The sequence below is a fragment of the Fusarium coffeatum genome, assembly GCF_003316985.1.
Source record: "Fusarium coffeatum strain FIESC_28 chromosome Unknown BRIP53273_contig_40, whole genome shotgun sequence".
NCBI classification, from domain to species: domain Eukaryota; kingdom Fungi; phylum Ascomycota; class Sordariomycetes; order Hypocreales; family Nectriaceae; genus Fusarium; species Fusarium coffeatum.
This window is the reverse complement of record NW_022157837.1, coordinates 113,949-129,187: the sequence shown is the minus strand read 5'-3', so window position 1 is coordinate 129,187 and position 15,239 is coordinate 113,949. Positions and strand designations below refer to the sequence as shown.

Sequence of the window (15,239 nt, the reverse complement as noted above, 5' to 3'; positions counted from 1 at the left end):
GTATGTTCGTACAACAGTAGCGAATAAAAACATCAACAGCGCGCAAAAAAGTGATTGATTAAATGTTTTTGTCGGGTCGATTAACGCGTTCAAAGAAGCGAAGTGGCATGGGGGACCCTGGCGTGGCGTCCCGTCCGTTACCGTCAAAGACGGTAGGTGGGGTAGTGAGAGTCTCGCCGTTCGCGTCTCTACCTCTTGCACTTGCTTCCTCATTGGATCCTACCTATTCAACAATCATCGATATAAACGTTGATGGCTGTGAATGGTTCTCAACCTTGAGGTCGTGGACATAAGGACTCCATTGGCTTGACTGAGATTGTTCTTTGTTTATTTAATCACGATGTTGTACATAAAAACTAACATACCCTTGCAAAGATCATATTTAATCATCATCATCATACAGCCAATCCATACGCAACCCTCCCTCCTCATGTAACTGCTTCATAGCAGACTCCAAATCATCTCCCAAAGCTTCCATGAGCTCCTCATCCACAATCCCTTCATTCCACGTTATGCCCAAAGTCAAACCCCCACCCTTGACACTTATAACGCTAATACTCATGGGATCACTAGAGATCATGGGCGAATTCGTAAACATCGCATGCGTGATAGTTCTCTTCTCAACATCGGATTCTTCCTCATCTCCGGATTCAGAAACCTGTGTCAACTGACCAATGTTGCTGACTTCCCACGTCTTTGTGCGTTTTTGGTGGTCTCTGTCAGTCAGGAACTCGGTCCAGTCCTTGATGCCGCGGAGGGCTTGGAGGCCATCGTTGGCGGGGAGTGTTGATGTCTTTTGCTTGAGCTCATCTTTTATCTTTTGTGCGTGCGACCAGACTAGATCATCAAGGGCATCGCCTTGTGCCCTTCGGAGAGCCTTGATTGCTGTCAACTGGTGCTCGTGTGATGTGCCACTAACACAGCCGAATAATGCCTCTTTGAGAGCTGGGTCGGCTGTAGGAGACAAGTATGGACGCATGCTTATAGGCGTTGACGACACAAAGCCTAGAGCATCGGGAACACGCCTTGATAGCGAGGTGAGTGCGACAGCGTGTAGTAGACCTGTAAGAGATGTTCCATGGGATCGAGTATCCTCAAGAACACTCTTCACCACATTGGGAGGAATATTTGCGGTGACGATCCGAGTCTTGTGCGGGCGACTGAAGTCGATGGGCTCAGCAGACCAGATCTCTGGGGTAGCTCGTGAAAGAAACGAAGGCCACATCCAGCTGCACCAACCCATAAGTCGATGAGGTATGGTGGTTGTGTAGTCAATGACCTTGTCTTGAGGTTCAGGCAGCACCGGCAACTCTGGGAAAGACAGAGTGCTCGACCATGATGGGTTGGGAGGTAGAGTGTTTAGCTTGGCAAGGAGCTTCTCATGGAACAATCTTCCTCCCATACCATCCATAAGAGAGTGGTGGAAGGCAAAGACAATGGCCTCAAATTCGGGAGCCTCTCCGGCTGGTCTGAGAACAACCATCCTCCAAGGTGGTCTCGTCTCAACATCCTGGAAGATCTGGTCATGACACCAACAGTGCAATTCTTCCAGATTCTTAGTAAACTTCTCAGGAACAGAACTGCGGAACTCCACAAAGTTATCCAACTTCATCTCAGGAATGTGAGTGAAGTAGGCTTTAGTCTCGCCCTCATCCTTGATACCAACACGCAGTATGGGATTTTCAGTGATAACTTCTCCCAAAGCTGCGTAAATGGCTTCTTTGGATGGTTTGTCCGAGGGAATGCTGTATGTTGCTGATACCACGACCGCGCGATATAGACCCATCAAGTGAAAGGCCGCAGAACCAGCCTCTCTAAGGCACAAATTAGTAACGCAGTCGAAATACTGATAAGAAGGCTTACAAGAGACCCAGACGTCGTACGGTAGCCATCTCAGTAGTTTTGCTCATTTTGTCTTTGACTCTCAGTGTGAATAAAGTCAAAGATTTCCTTTTGCAATGTTTGACGAAAAAAAAGGCGGTATCTTCATGCAGCATCCCCAGTTTCAACAGTTGGCACCAGTAGACAAGACGAGACAATTGTCATTACGCGCTAACGCAACAACCCGGACGAGATGGAGCTGAACTGGGGCTCCAGAGGATTCCCCTCCGCGTAAGCAACTTTGAATGCAAAACAGAGGCACAGTCGATAAGATGCAGTCATTGCTAAAAATGACCTACTTTGTGTTGCAGCTGAATCGGGTTTCAACTCTGGTAGCGATCTTCACGAGTCTCACTTACAACACCATCACCAAGGATGAATATCTCTCATAATAAAACGGTTAGGCGATTGTGCATTAAAAGCTATAATGTAAAAAATATTCTATTCATCTTGCAGATGTGACCCAGCTCATTTCATCTCGTATCAATTTCCGCCTCTCATCTCACAATCCAAACAAGGGTCCCAGTCCCAATCTATATCCAAACGCCACGCAAATTTTAGCAAATGAAAAGAATATTCTTTTTGGCAAAACTTTTATCTACCACCCCTCGCCAGGATTTCTCCTAGGACGAGTGTTGCCGCGGAAATAATCATAGGATGGGTCAGCTTCGGGGGCGTGCTGTGCAAGACCGCTGTAGCCTTGAGGTCCTCCGCCCATAGCACCGACCGAAGGCCCAGGCGACTGCACAGGTGTCATACGACCTGGTGTACTGAGGTTGCTGCTGTACGCGGGAGCTGCTGCGTTCGAAATGAGCCCGAGACCAGAGGAGCTTCCGTTGTTCTGGGAGTATAATGGGCTGCGACCGCGAGCAGGGGGCTCTTGACCCAAAGTTGTCTGCTGGGTGAAACCGGCATTACCGCCTGGTCGGTAAGATGTATAGCTAGTATCGCCACTGACGTTGCTGGCAAGAGACATCAATCGTTGCTGCTGGGCAGCTCCACCAGCGAATGCAGCAGGTGAGCCAGTGCGGCCAACAGGTGTGCCAGGTCGAGAGAAATCGCTACCATCCATGGATCCAGGGGTACCGGGACGACCAATCTCTCCAGGGCGACCATAAATCTCGCCTCCACCATGGTTCTCTGCGAACTCGGCTCGGTTCTTGTAGTATTCGAAATCCATCTGGGTATCGTTCACAAACTCGAATCCTGGGAAGCTATTGGCAGCCTTGCCTGGTTTTCCGCCTTGCATAGGATCCAACATAACCATGTCAGAGTAACCACTCACGGTCATCATATCGCCGGAATCAACATCTCTGCCATCACTCAGGCGGCCCTTATAAATGGCAGGAAGAAGGTTTTGCGCCTTAGAATGGACCATGGGTGTGATAAGAGGTCGGTAGAGGGCAGGGTGGCCGAATCGGTTCGCCAATCGCTCACTTCGCATGCGGTTCTCCTTGGGGTCGACTCCGTTCTCGGGACTCTTCGTAACATCTTGAGTGTTATAGTATGTGATTTTGTCGTTGAAAGCATAGTTGCAGTAAATCTTGAAAATGATCATGATGAACGGCAAAGGGACGACACAAAAGAATTCGATGTGAGTTCCAAAGTTACCACGAACCCAGCAAGTCAACATGACAACAAGGTTGGAAAGAATCGTTGCGAAGATGAAGCGGTTGAAGATGACACGCCAGAACATTCCTCCAGACTCTGTCTTGGTAACAAAGCGGTAAAGGAGAAGGTACTTCTTCAGCCACGAATCGATGAGGAAGTAAAGGGCTGTTGCTGGAAGAACCAGAGGTTGAATGCCAGCGAAGCACATGCAGACTGTAGCATAATAAAGGAAGTAGTTGTAGTAACTGGCGTACTCGAAAGGCGGCGGGGCGGTAAGCTCAATAAGCTCTCGAGGTGTCGGACTGGAGAACTTCTTGAGGAAGAAGGCTTGGACCAGAGGCCAGGCCTGGGCGAGGTCAATAGCCGCACCCAGTTGGCGCTGAAGTAGGTAGGTGACCCAAAAGACGCTGCTGTTACAAAGAGCCGCAAACAGTGAATCAGCAATGTTATTATTCTTGATAGACTCCCAAACATCCTCCTTCTTTGCACCGGTTGTATCCGCGACAACAGTGGCAACGAATTGCCAAATAACACTGAAGATCGAGAAGATGATAAGGTTGTTGAAAACGAAGAAGAAGTAAAGTTTGGCCAGGACGTGCCTCTCTCGACCAGTTTTGGTTTGGTCACCAGCCTTGACAGAGAGTCGACGGAAAATCATGGGGAGAACGAGATAAGTCAGAGACATGATAGCTGGTGCGGCGATACCCTGGATAGCACCCCAAATCTTAGGATGAGCAGCGAGCTCCGTCATGAAAGCAGGCCACACCGAACCCAGGTTCTGCAAGTTCACAAGGAAGATGGCGATACCCAGGTTAGGAACAATCCAGAGGAAGGTTAGAACGGTAATCCACATGTTGTTAACCCATCGTCGCCTTCCACGTGTGCTGCTGTAGAGAGGCATGTTCTCCCAGATAATGTCGTTAGGTCGGGGTGCAAGCCTAACTGTGGCGCCAACAGGCTTCTTCTTGCGACAAGCGTACGCGATACCATGAGCCTCTGCAATGTCCGCATAACTGGCGAAACCGTAGGGCATCGAGCCTCGCTTGTCAACACTCGCGCGAACCTCTTTGATGTGTACCTCGAGATCGCGAATTCGCTGAGTGTAGTATTCGATAGCATCCACCTTCTGGCCCTTGGGATAAGTTCCATACGATCGGTCCTTCTTGGAGGGTCTGCACATAGGGCGAGCAACCGGAACATTACTGGGATCCTTAAGGTACTTAGCCAGGATCTGTTCAAGTTTGCGAACGGCGTGGTCGTGCTGTTCAATAAGAGCTGGTAGCTCTTTTACGTTTCGAGCGACGGCGGTTCGAGCAAAAGACGAGTTGGGGGCGATTTGATCGATGATCCTAGCGATGCCTTCGTCGGAGCAGCCCTTCTTGGGAATATCAAAAACCTGCGGTTCTGTGTGAGTTTACGGCCTTGTCTAAAAACACATCATTCCTTACCATTAGGGTACGAGAGTGAAGACTCTTTTGGTAGTCTTCGGTTTCGAAATACTTGCGCCGGAGCTGGAGAACCTTTCTGTAGTTGAACCAGAGAAAGCCCATGATGATGAAGTTGAAACACCAGGCGATGACAACCTGAGACCAGATCGCTGGGGCGAATGTATTAAGAGGAGTGATGCCAACGACCCAGTTGGGGGTCTTATCACCCTTGAAACTCTGCCATTTCGACACATTGATAGGGAGAAGAATGCCAACACCGGTAACACATAAGGTGAGAAACATGTTGCGACACATTCGGACAAAGCGTAAGAAGACAGTGGCATCCATACCAATCAATGGTACAAGCATATCTTCGTTGGTTCGCCATAATGTTGTGATCCACGACCACGGAGCCTTTCCTATAGGGGGCGGTACATGTTTCTCGTCGGCATGTTTCAGCTTTGGGGCGTAGATAGCTTGGTGATATGGTCGCAAGATTGAGAATATGATGGCAATGCCGATGGTGATTGGAAGTGAAGTGGCCAAAGCAGAATACAGCGAGGCAGCTTGAAGCTGGAGGATTGTTAGAAGAGCGCGGAGTATGTGGGTTTACAGCTAGCCATACCTGTTCACTGAAAGGCTTCTGGAGAAGATCAAGCAATTGTTTACCGGCATCCTGAGGATCACGGCCATGAAGGTGGGCCGAACCGTCCATACTGGGCGCAAAGGCTCCGCCAACGGGCGAAGACGTTGGAGCTTAACTCAGACGAATAACGGCAATCAAGTATAGCGCGCAGAGGCAATCTACTGAGCCCTCAAGTCTCGAAGTCGATAACAACGTGTAAATAATCGAGGATTGAACAGCGCAGGCGGGGGGAGAATCTCGTATAGGTTCGCAGGGAGTTCGAGTCGCAGGCGATATGAGACAGCTGACGAAGCTCAGTCAGTGAGGGCGAGGGGATAAATGTGCACGCTGCAAGTGGCAGATGTATCGTCGTAAACAAAGACCCAAAGGTGAACGAGTGTCGCTATTGTGAAAGAAACCCGGCAGGCCCGTGAGCGAAAGGATGAGGCGCCGTTAAGGGGGCCAGGTGAAGCGAAACGATCGTATATGGCGTCACTCAGGGACAAGCGACGATGATGGAGAAAGAACAAGAGGGAGGAGATGAAGAAATTGGATAAACCCGGAGAGATGATGAGTCCAGGTCCAGGTCGACGTAGGTAGTAAAAGGGTAAAAGGTAAAAGTAGGGCCGGGGGGTGGAGGTTCCTATTCAGACTAAGGAGCCATGACATTGACATGGGATGGGGATGGATCCCATTATCATGGGGGACGACCTCGACACTTTCACTTTTTTCTCCAGGTCGTTTTTTTGGGGGGAAGTTATCAACGGAGAAAGCTTGGCATTCATTTAGGTGCTGTATCTTAGCCAGCGCCAATAAAAGTCCCCTGTTTTAGTATGTACGGCACCTAATCAATCATCTTAATTGTCTTTGCCTGTTCTTGTCATGTATAATAGAATGATCCAGACTCTGCTGCATGTGATACCCTGATAATTAATGATTGTTGTTAATGGCCCCTGTTTCCTAATCACAGGTTCAAAGGCCACAAACAATTCATCTTGTTAACAATAAAATACTTCACACCCACAATATCCAACCAGTCTTTTTTCAACTGGCAGGCCCTTCACCCTCTTCTTTTTTCTTTTACCCTCTCGGTCAATGGCGCCGGCTTCAAGAAAAAAGGCACGCGGCCTCCGTGGGGATGGACCAGCTCCAGATGCTATTTTTGACGCCTCTCGACCCGCTACCAGTGGAGACGGTCTTCAACCGTGAGCTCACCTAACAACCAATCGTCGCCCTCCTCAATCGCCACGTCCACTGGACCTTTGCCCCTGCATGGATCTGATCCCCTGATGGGAGCGCTGGGATAGGATGGGATTTCATTTTTTCTAAGCGGTGCCGTCCCTTAGACGAGCCAAACTAAATGGGATACGAACATTCCAAGCAATGGTCTTCTACAAACGGAAAGTGATGGAACTCTAAAGGATCTTTGGTTTCTAACGTGCTCCAGCTGTCAAGGAGCCGTTGTCGATCGATCTACAGTACGTCGCCCACACATTCATTTTCTTTGACTCTGTAAAATCTTTTCTTTGTTTTTTCTGTATGTAATGCATGGTTGTACGAAGACATGCATTGCCCTGGCATAAATAAGCAATCTTGGCCGTTTCTGACACTGACGCTCAAACGCCCCAACCGCCTTACAATCTCAATCTCACTCATTCTTACACTGTAGTCTCCTTTTACTCCCCGGTAAACAAACCTCTGATGGATCCAAACACATCACTAGTACTCATGCCTCAATGATGCACTTGCTGTATGGTGTCGTAGTGCTTTTTAGCCCTCTACCCGCCTTATTCGCCACTATAAAATACCAAGTAAAATAGTTCATGCTCAATGACATATCGATACAGAAACGACACGCAACCCGATCGCAGTGTTGGTAAACAAATCCTGTCAAATCGGGAAACGTTGGATGGTCTCGTTCGTTGTTTTGATGGGGCCTGCTATGAGCTATTAAAGCTTGTTGGAACCTCTGAAACAGCCAGTCGGGAAAAAGAAAAATTCGACTTCACTTCATCATGACACGAGGCATTATTATAAAATCTCAACACAGTTTTGTTGAACAGTATAATGCGTGCATTTCTTGAGTATTGTACGGAGTAGATCGACCACACTCTCTGCTTATCTAGGCATCCATTATCCTCTAAATCTGCATGTCATCGTGCCATCTGTCTAGGGAACCAGGGAAGTAACGTTCACTTTTGACAGCCATGTAAATAATCCGGCAATAAGTCGGCTTCCTGCGCGATACTTTGGTCATCTACGCCGCAATCTGCCTCAAAACATCAGTGTAAGCTAAGACAACACTGCCATCATAAGAGACCAATTTGATGATGCCAACACTATATATGGCACATCAAGTCAGCATATGATTTGATTCGGTTACCAAATGACCATGGCAACGATATGAAAGACAGTACTTTGGAGGAGTCACTGAAGCTGTAGCGGGCCACGACCTGATCTACAGGGCATTGCTACATGCTCTGCCAATATTAACTGTAAGATGCAGGATAACTTTCACTTGCTGAACAAGCCTCTGGGTCTCTCAGAATTTAGTATTGATGATGGGAGACCCATCTTGATTCCCACGACTGAACAACACTTCAAAGAGATACTTGAAGCTTCACACAGCACAACACGAAGTTCTCAGAAGACAATTAAGTTTAAATCAGTACAAGGGCAAGTCTCAAGTCTCGTTTCATCTACAACGTAAGAAACGAGAAATAAAGGCCAAGACCAACCAATTGATCTTTGCACCGGATGTCCCCTCAACCCGAGCCCGGCAGTTTCGGGGTCCGATGCCAACACTGAGAAAAGGTCAAAGCTGACAGCCATACCATTGTCTTGGGACCAGAGATCTGCAGGCAACCCCCGTTGCTGTCAAGTCTCAGCCTTGAACCCCGAAGGAATTGCACGTAAGCTCAGCTGGGAGCTTACCTACCCTGTGACTGCAAGCCGTGACAAGTATTACATTACTACTCATATTAAACCATGTCATGAACAAAATATCTGATCTAAGAGATTGAGCTCGGTATTTTGAAGATTCTCCGCTTACCAGCCAAGGCGAAACGCATTGCCATTGCAGTACCGTACCCACTTAGACCAGCCCACACGTGTAAAGCAAGGATTCTCTCTCTGTGAACCTCAGAAACTTGACTGAGGTACGAATTCATTGAGTCAGTTTACATACGCATGTCTTTCTAGATTTGCTCTTAGGGCATTGATTCTGTAGAGACTAAGGCCAAGAAACAACCGGCAAGTGGAAGAAACAAGTATAATCGGGTGCTGACGTTTTGCTCCACTGAGACGTAATGGGAGGATCCAAGATCTACCCAAGAGCCGAAGATTCTTTTTGTTCTTTGAGCCGGATGCCGGATCCTAAGCTAAGTGGGACTTGATCCGGGTTCCAGTAGCCTTCGAAAATATGTTGTACAGCAAGCCTGGCGGCTTGAGTGAAGGCTACTGTAATCTGATGAAAAGGCCAAAGTTGCTGCCTGTCTTTTCCAGATCATATTGCATAATGCCAATCTCATTGACCACCGGCTAACTCGTCTGGCCAAGCTTTTACCTTGAACTGTTCGATGATAAGGTCTGCACCTCATTCCATAACCGCGATGATGAATCTGGATCTCTCGTTGTGCTTATAGTGTAATCTCGATAACAGACTGTTAACGAGAGTGTTGGGTCTTTCACCATGGAGCTCACATCCCTTCAAGAATAGACTGTAGCAACGTTCCTCGAGGAAGTTACTGCTGCAAGCATTGTCCACTTATACCGGCTTCGAAAGTTTTCATCGCACGGGCTTACTCATGAAAAATGAGTGCGATCCTTCTTTGTATCACACGGTATACTAGAGACGGGAGAAGAGGTTCGGGCAGAGCGATGAGACATATAAGAAGACTTCCTCTCGTCCAGCTGGGTGTCAAGGTCATCAGCATGAGGGCCGCTAAACCCGAGCCCGCGAAGATGAGATGATAAAAGCCAATATGCTTGGACGCTACCAAAGATAACCACAGCCGTGAAGCCAAGAGCTCTGCAATGAGGAAGCCAGGTTCTCCAGGATAGTCTGCGATACAGACGATATGCATTGTTGAAACGGTACGCATTGTCGAGACGATTGGATGCAACACCGAAGAAGCAACCGATGGCGCAAGGCCCGAGAAGGGGGCGACCGAATCGGATAATTCTTGGCAAAACCATGATGTTATATAGTTGCTGTGGTGGATTGTTTTGGGGCCAGGCTCAGAGGGTTGGTATGAAGAGAGAAAGAATGGAGAAACTCTCGGTATCATTTATACATTGGTGAATCTGTGTGAGTTTATCGAGCGACAAAGCTAGCTAGGCTTGCGTTGAAGTAAAAAGATATCTGAGTTTGATAGAGCCTATTAACTTAACGTAAGTTTTCACGAGGTGTTGTTTATGTGTTCGGTAACCTCTATCAGAAGATAGGTCGTCCCAACAACTTAATTGGTGAGTGTGGAACTCAAGCAGGGTATACTGAGTTCACATTAAGGGAGTGTTTACAGAACACCGATGCAAGAACGAGGTCAGAAGAGATACCAGCAAGGATGAACGTCTCCTGAATTGGTCAGAAAGCTGCGTGGAGTAGATGAGATGCTGGATGGTAGTCGCTATCATACCACCAATGTTGTGCAAGGTATCAACACATATTCATTACTATGTTGCATCTTCATACTTCCCAACCTTCTTAGAGTTCTGCAAGGTGATCTTAGGAACACTATGCAAACGGCTAATGTCGTGGTTGGTCGCAGGATGGAAGTAGAACAACGTTGGAAGCAGGTAACCGTCTCACTCAAGATACAAGGAGCATAATCAATGTTTTACTACCTGAAGCACAAATATACACACAAGACAACCAGGCAGACTTTGGGGAAGTTATTCCTGTTCCCGAACCGACCGTGCCGTTTTCGCCGTCCCATTTGGAGCAGTGGTCTGCTCAAAACTCATAACACGTCATAATCAATAGTAGAATAACTCTTCCTAGACTTCAACCGGACCCTGACTTCGAGTCTTGCGTGCCGTTTTTCCAGCTGCAGGGGACACAACCTTCTTGTCCTTCTTGGGGGTCTTGCCGTTCTCTTGCTTACCGTCTGGCGAAGCCTCTTCGGAGGCTGTCGGCTCATCTGCGACGTCTTCGACACGAGCCTTCTTCTCAGCAGGCTCATCGGATCCAGACTTCTCGGCTACAACAGGAGCGGAAGCACCGTTGGTAGCAGCGGGGGGCTCGTCGGCCTTGCGCTTCTCGCCCGGAGCAGCTTCGGCAGGGTCGTTGACCTCAGGCTTGCTGTCGCCATTAACAGAAGCGGGCTTGTCGGTCATGGTGACATCCTTTGGCTCGGAGACTGCAGGTGCAGATGTTGTCTCGACACCAGTGGTGACAAAAGCAGCTTCGTCTTCGTTCTTTGGCGTTTCCTTGGTCTCTTCTTCGATGTTGAGTACAGGTCGAGGAGTGCCGCCTGCGGATGTCATGTTGTTGACGGGTGTTTGTGGAACTGAAGCGACCTCGACGGGCTTCGGCGGAGCATGGAGGCCACCGGCACCGTCAGTAGGCTTGCTCTCTTCCGGCTTAGCAGTCTCTGAAGGAGCTGTTGTGGTATCCAAAGTGGGAGCGCCGGCCTCGGCTTCGGGGGCCGTGGGTTCAGGCGCGCCGACTAGAGCATGTCAGCTTGGTCCTCAAGGTGTAAGTGCGGGAACGAGCTCGATGAGTTCCAAAAGTCATCGCGAACATGTCAATTGCACTGCGCAGGACTATACGCGATGGTTTCGATGCCATTGAGATGGCTGACGATGGAACATACCTTTGTCTATAGCTGGAGCGATTCCGTCCGACATGATGATGACGTAACAATTGTTGTCGCAAAACGAGTCTGGCTTACAGTCGCAAGTATACGCGATATAGTATAGTCAACAATGAATGGTAATGGAGTTTGCAAAACTGGTATGAAGTCGCGAGAGTGAGATTGAAGCTTTACGATGGGAAGGAAGAAAAGAAGTCAAGTTGGGGACGAGACACGGGGAGCTGAAGTGAAGTTGGCGGTTGGCAGGAGCGAGAGAGCACGAGGTCACGACGGTTCCACAAGCCATCCATAGCTAGAAACAGAAAGCAGCAAAGCAAGAGGTGAGGAGAGAGAGACAAGATGGGTATGGGTAGATCCGAGGCCGAGCATGGATGCACAAACAATATCGAGGTTCCTCTCCAGCGAGAATTGAGGGACGAGTAACATGGACGGGATGGTGATGCTTTGGGTCAAGGGTGGGAAAGATGTCCACGCCAACACTCTTTCGTCACTGGACCGCAACTCTGTGGACTGTGAGATTAGCCCAAGGAACACCCGTACTTGACGGTGTGAACTTTGAAGATCGGGACGGACTTGGTCGTCATCTTGGGATTGGATCCCAGTTTCCATTCGACATTGCGCTTTGCGGGGAACTGAACGAAAGAAAGAGCTTGAGTGGGTCAAGACCAATTAAGCCACTGATCTGGGATCCGGAACCAGTGAGACAAGACCCTAGTACCGGTACTTAAGAGTTGCTGGGGAAATCTTTAGGAGAGAGTTTTGGCTAAGGAGAGTTTCTGGGTTTTAGTTGGCACTCAGTACGCGTTTGAGTTGACCACGATGTGAGTACAGAAACTTGCTTCTTCTTCTTCAGCAGTCTCTCGTGATTGTTGAGTGAGTAGACACTCAATAGATGCCCACAGATAGTACCGAATGCAACTCCCCTCTCGCTCTCTCAACTGACGAGCATGACATGACGGCAGAATTGACGATCCAAGTCCTGACCTGCATGTTATGCTTCCCAATCCATGCTAGCAGATCGGCATCGGTCAGACCAAGAAAGATGTACCTCACCAGCCACACTTCGCGAAACTTTACCAGCCACATTTCCAAATTCAGGGGCTGCCTGCAATCTGGCTCTCCCACCATTGTGAGCTTAGTCATTTTTATTATGCCCCCCATCGCCAGCTTCAAGGTGTCCCTTTAGTAGTAGCGAGTGGCTAGACGCGAATAACGACGAGACAATTCATCTACGCGACCACTAAATTCTCTACGCTCATTTTTCCTTGACGATTTTTCTTTGATCTGTCTACCTTTCAGATCACTTCTTCTCTGCTTAATTCTCTTCTTCGAATCGATACCCCTTTGCAATTCCACCCGTCATGGCTCCCAAGGGAAACAAGTACTCGGTTATCTTGCCGACGTACAATGAGCGAAAGAACCTCCCTATCATTACCTGGTTGTTGAACCGAACCTTCACTGAGAAGTCCGTAAAATTCTGACCCCAGCATTGATTAATTACTGACTGACTGGAGTAGCAACCTCGATTGGGAACTCATCATCGTCGACGACGGCTCCCCCGATGGAACTCAAGAAGTCGCCCAGCAGCTCGTCAAGGTCTACTCTCCCCACGTCCAACTCAAGCCCCGCGCTGGCAAGCTCGGTCTCGGAACGGCCTACGTCCACGGTCTCAAGTTCGTCACCGGCAACTTCGTCATCATCATGGACGCCGACTTCTCTCACCACCCCAAGTTCATCCCCGAGATGGTCGCCCTCCAGGAGAAGGGCAACTACGACATCGTCACCGGTACCCGATACGCTGGAAACGGTGGTGTCTTTGGCTGGGATCTCAAGCGCAAGTTCGTCAGCCGTGGTGCCAACCTGTTCGCCGACACTGTCCTGCGCCCTGGCGTGAGCGACTTGACAGGCAGTTTCCGTCTGTACAAGCGTGCTGCGCTCGAGAAGGCTATTGCTACCACCGAGAGCAAGGGCTACAGTTTCCAGATGGAGTTGATGGTGCGTGCCAAGGCTTTGGGCTGCACCGTCGCTGAGGTTCCCATCTCGTTCGTCGACCGTCTGTACGGAGAGAGCAAGCTTGGTGGCGACGAGATTGTCCAGTATGCCCAGGGTGTCTTCAACCTGTGGCTCAAGGTCTAAGAATGGGAATGACATGATCAAAAGGAACACATCTTGTTGGATGGGGCGTTTGGGGAAGTATAGTACCATTTAATCTAATACCACGTTTCTTCAGTCGTGTGATCGCCTACAGCATGGATCTCAATGTTATCTGCAGTATGGATGTTACATGTTACGTCCTCCGGTCACCATGATGGTCTGTCCTGTAACATAAGAAAACAAAGGACTGGCCACGGCCAAAATAGCACTCGCAGCTTCAGTGGGGGTACCTGCCCTTCTGAGAGGAATATCCGCAAAAGCAGCATCTCCAGCAGCTTGCTTCTGCTTCGCCGGGATACCCAGCGCAATCTGCTCACCGTCTGGACCCTTTACAAACGCACCCTCCTCCTTAGCCGCTGTCAATCGCGTGAGAATATGTCCAAAGGCAACGGTATTCGCCCTCACGCCAAAAGAGGGACCCCACTCCTTTGCAATCGTCTTAGTGAAGCCAGTAACACCCGCTTTAGCAAGGGCATAGTTGAGCTGGCCCGCGTTTCCGTGGACACCAGATGTAGACGATATGTTGACGATGCAGCGAGGAGCACCATCCTTTACGCGAAAGTATGGTGCTGCAGCTCTAACAAGAGTAAATGGAGCGGTGCAATGCAGGGCGAGAATAGTATCCCACTGCTTGTCCGTCATTTTGTGAATAACGCCATCCCAAGTGTAGCCAGCGTTATTGACAATAATGTTGATCTTGCCGTCGCCAAAGTCAGCGGCGCTCTTGATCAGAGTCTCAACGTAATCTGCTTTTAGGATATCGCCAGGCACGACTTTGGCTTGGCCGCCGTCCTTGTTTATGCTTTCAGCGACAGCCTTGCATTTTTCTATCATAGTTAGCATTTCCCCCAGGATCTTGCGATAAAATTGGTTTCTTACCCGCGTCAATGTCTGCAACAATAACCTTTGCGCCCTCTTTAGCGAATAATCTCGCTGCTTCCGCGCCGATGCCTTGGCCGCTACCTGTAATGATTGCTACTTGGCCTGCAAGTAGACCTTTGGGGTAGTTGAGATGGCCTGCGAGTTGACTAACACGGTCCGACATATTGAAGAGTGTGGATTGGTTTTACAAAATTATGAGGAAGAGGTTTTGGGTAAATAATAACACCAACTGCTTCCCCAGGTTCTGGCCTTTAATGATCCTGGCGATCGGCATGATCGACATGTCTGTGCCGAGGCTCAACGGGTCGGAATGTGGGGTAGCTCCTAATGTATCTAACAAGATATAGAGGTCAAGTAGAAGCGACTCCATGATAGTTCCTTGATATTACAAATGCTTAGGATTAGTGACAGATCTGACTGGGGTAATCTATCAAAAACGTGGTAGTCATCGTCTCTAAAGTTTGGATACATGACCTCTTCTACGTTAAAAAGAGATCGAATCCACTGACATGCGCCACGGGATTCAGTAAGAGAGTTGAGTAGCTTCTACATCTATAAATGAATCACTATGAGATTTACATCAAGCCTTCTTGGCCTTCTGGAGACAACTTTTCGCAACACGCTACTCGCACAGATCATTCTAGACATCAGTTACACAAAAGGCTGCTTAAGGTATAGAATGATTGCAGATAGCACGCACTAAGATATTAGGAACGTTAGTCGTCAAGATCATAAGTGTCGGGATATTTGGCCACTCTATACAGATTCTGACCAGCATTCAGGCTATTGGATTCGGAATTCTGACCCTTGAGAGATAACGTATCTGCCATCCAGTAGTCTAGA

General features: G+C 48.7%; 5 protein-coding genes across 5 annotated transcripts; 1 reads left to right on the top strand and 4 right to left on the bottom strand.

Annotated features, from left to right (window-relative positions):
• Nucleotides 1-382: 382 nt before the first annotated feature.
• FIESC28_01712 (uncharacterized protein) lies at nucleotides 383-1,910 on the bottom strand (the record flags this gene model as incomplete). Its single annotated transcript, XM_031155862.1, has 2 exons — nucleotides 383-1,814; nucleotides 1,864-1,910. 2 exons carry the CDS (start codon nucleotides 1,908-1,910, stop codon nucleotides 383-385), a joined length of 1,479 nt encoding a protein of 492 aa, XP_031020065.1.
• A 569-nt stretch (nucleotides 1,911-2,479) lies between these two features.
• On the bottom strand, nucleotides 2,480-5,634 carry FIESC28_01711 (uncharacterized protein; the record flags this gene model as incomplete). Its single annotated transcript, XM_031155861.1, has 3 exons — nucleotides 2,480-4,888; nucleotides 4,941-5,492; nucleotides 5,545-5,634. 3 exons carry the CDS (start codon nucleotides 5,632-5,634, stop codon nucleotides 2,480-2,482), a joined length of 3,051 nt encoding a protein of 1,016 aa, XP_031020064.1.
• A 4,908-nt stretch (nucleotides 5,635-10,542) lies between these two features.
• Nucleotides 10,543-11,394, bottom strand: FIESC28_01710 (uncharacterized protein; the record flags this gene model as incomplete). The annotated part of the gene is made up of 2 exons (XM_031155860.1): nucleotides 10,543-11,213; nucleotides 11,361-11,394. 2 exons carry the CDS (start codon nucleotides 11,392-11,394, stop codon nucleotides 10,543-10,545), a joined length of 705 nt encoding a protein of 234 aa, XP_031020063.1.
• Nucleotides 11,395-12,721: 1,327 nt separating this feature from the next.
• Nucleotides 12,722-13,496, top strand: FIESC28_01709 (uncharacterized protein; the record flags this gene model as incomplete). Its single annotated transcript, XM_031155859.1, has 2 exons — nucleotides 12,722-12,825; nucleotides 12,878-13,496. The coding sequence occupies 2 exons, from the start codon at nucleotides 12,722-12,724 to the stop codon at nucleotides 13,494-13,496; spliced, it is 723 nt and encodes a 240-aa protein (XP_031020062.1).
• A 144-nt stretch (nucleotides 13,497-13,640) lies between these two features.
• Nucleotides 13,641-14,559, bottom strand: FIESC28_01708 (uncharacterized protein; the record flags this gene model as incomplete). The annotated part of the gene is made up of 2 exons (XM_031155858.1): nucleotides 13,641-14,341; nucleotides 14,394-14,559. The coding sequence occupies 2 exons, from the start codon at nucleotides 14,557-14,559 to the stop codon at nucleotides 13,641-13,643; spliced, it is 867 nt and encodes a 288-aa protein (XP_031020061.1).
• Nucleotides 14,560-15,239: the final 680 nt, after the last annotated feature.